At 38.9% G+C, this 1,530-nt stretch overlaps 1 protein-coding gene across 1 annotated transcript; it reads left to right on the forward strand.

Moving 5' to 3' along the window:
- Positions 1–593: 593 nt before the first annotated feature.
- On the forward strand, positions 594–1,263 carry LOC122652181. Its single transcript, XM_043845858.1, has one exon. The coding sequence runs from the start codon at positions 630–632 to the stop codon at positions 1,074–1,076; it is 447 nt and encodes a 148-aa protein (XP_043701793.1). The 5' UTR covers positions 594–629; the 3' UTR covers positions 1,077–1,263.
- Positions 1,264–1,530: the final 267 nt, after the last annotated feature.

Genomic DNA, 1,530 nt, shown 5'->3' on the forward strand with positions numbered 1-1,530 from the left:
TGGGATTTGATTCAATGGTGTTGTCTGTTTTATATTAAATATTTTTTGTTTGGAAAGGAGAACGTTACTTGGGCATGTGCGTGGTAAGCGAATTGACTATCACATCCTTAAAAAATTCTATTTTTTCATAAGATACGTATCTGAATGCAGGGGCAAGACACCGCACGCGTGCAGATTGTTTTTCTTATTTATACATATATAATCAGAATCATTTAACGATTTGTATTTTTTTCTTAATTTTATTCAGAGGCTTACATTGTTGGGTCAGATTGACTTCTAATTTAGCATATTAAGAGAAAAAGTCATCGAGCATGCTTGTCTCTAAAATGTAGACCCCACATGGCCTCCTACTAGTGCGTGCGGAAGTAATTGCATGAGTTATATTAAAACTGACCAGGGAAAATAATTGTTGAGTACTCAATACAAATTGAATGAGTGCAAGCGAGGACTTGATCAAACAAATTAAAGCAATAAACAAATGTTGGGCAATGTATTAGGAGTGAAGACTTCCAAGTTCCAAACAAATTCGATCATACTCTTATAAATACCCTTGCATTGCCATTCTCAGACTTCACACCACAAACTGAAGAGAGTTTCTCCATTTCTGTTTAACAATCAATTCATCCAACATGGCTACTGATGAGAGAGCAGGGGCTGAAATTATTCGTGGAAAGGAAGCCTGTGATCGATTTTCGTCGGAGCTGATGAAAGAGATAGGATTTCCTAGTGGTGTTCTTCCCACAGGAGACCTGGTGGAATGTGGGAGGGTGAGATCCACGGGTTTCGTGTGGTGGAAATGCAAAGCCCCCTATGAACACTTCAATGTGGCGACCAACACCAAGAACAGCTATGCTGCTGAGACCACAGCGTATGTGGAGAAGGGAAGGATGAAGAAGATGACAGGTTGCAAGGCCAAGCAGCTGATGTTGTGGGTTCCTGTAGCTGAAATGTACCTCGATGGTAACAAGATTTCATTTAAGTCATCCATGGGTGTCGGCAAGTCCTTCCCCCTCCTCTCTTTTATGAATGAAGAAGAAAAGAAGGCTTATCTCGAAGAAAATGATGCAGCAAATTAATCAATACTCTACCTTCCTTCTTCCTTCAGTAGTGACTAGTCACGATAAGTCCCTGAAGGTCCTTATCATTCCCGTACCCTATCAGCAGCTATATGTATTGAGTTCCTTATGTATGTGCTTTGTATTCCTGCATCCTTCCTTACTTGATGACCCAATAATATTTCATGTACTATATTATTTAAAACCAGTGGTGCAGGCTTCATCTGTGTTTACAATTGGATTTCACTCTTGATTTTGTTCTTTCGTCTGGATTTGTGCACTTCAGCGTACAAATGAATATTAGCTGTCATCGTTACAAAACATCTCATCAGGTTTGAGAAAAATAAAAAAAATAAAATAAAATTGGTAGTAGTTTTCATGCATGGCCGTGTATTTACACCCAAATTTCGTTCGATCCAAATTCAAGAATTAAAGAATTTTCAGCCAAGAATCACATAGGCCAGGAAGTAAGGCC

The sequence above is a fragment of the Telopea speciosissima genome, chromosome 2, assembly GCF_018873765.1.
Source record: "Telopea speciosissima isolate NSW1024214 ecotype Mountain lineage chromosome 2, Tspe_v1, whole genome shotgun sequence".
Taxonomy (NCBI): domain Eukaryota; kingdom Viridiplantae; phylum Streptophyta; class Magnoliopsida; order Proteales; family Proteaceae; genus Telopea; species Telopea speciosissima.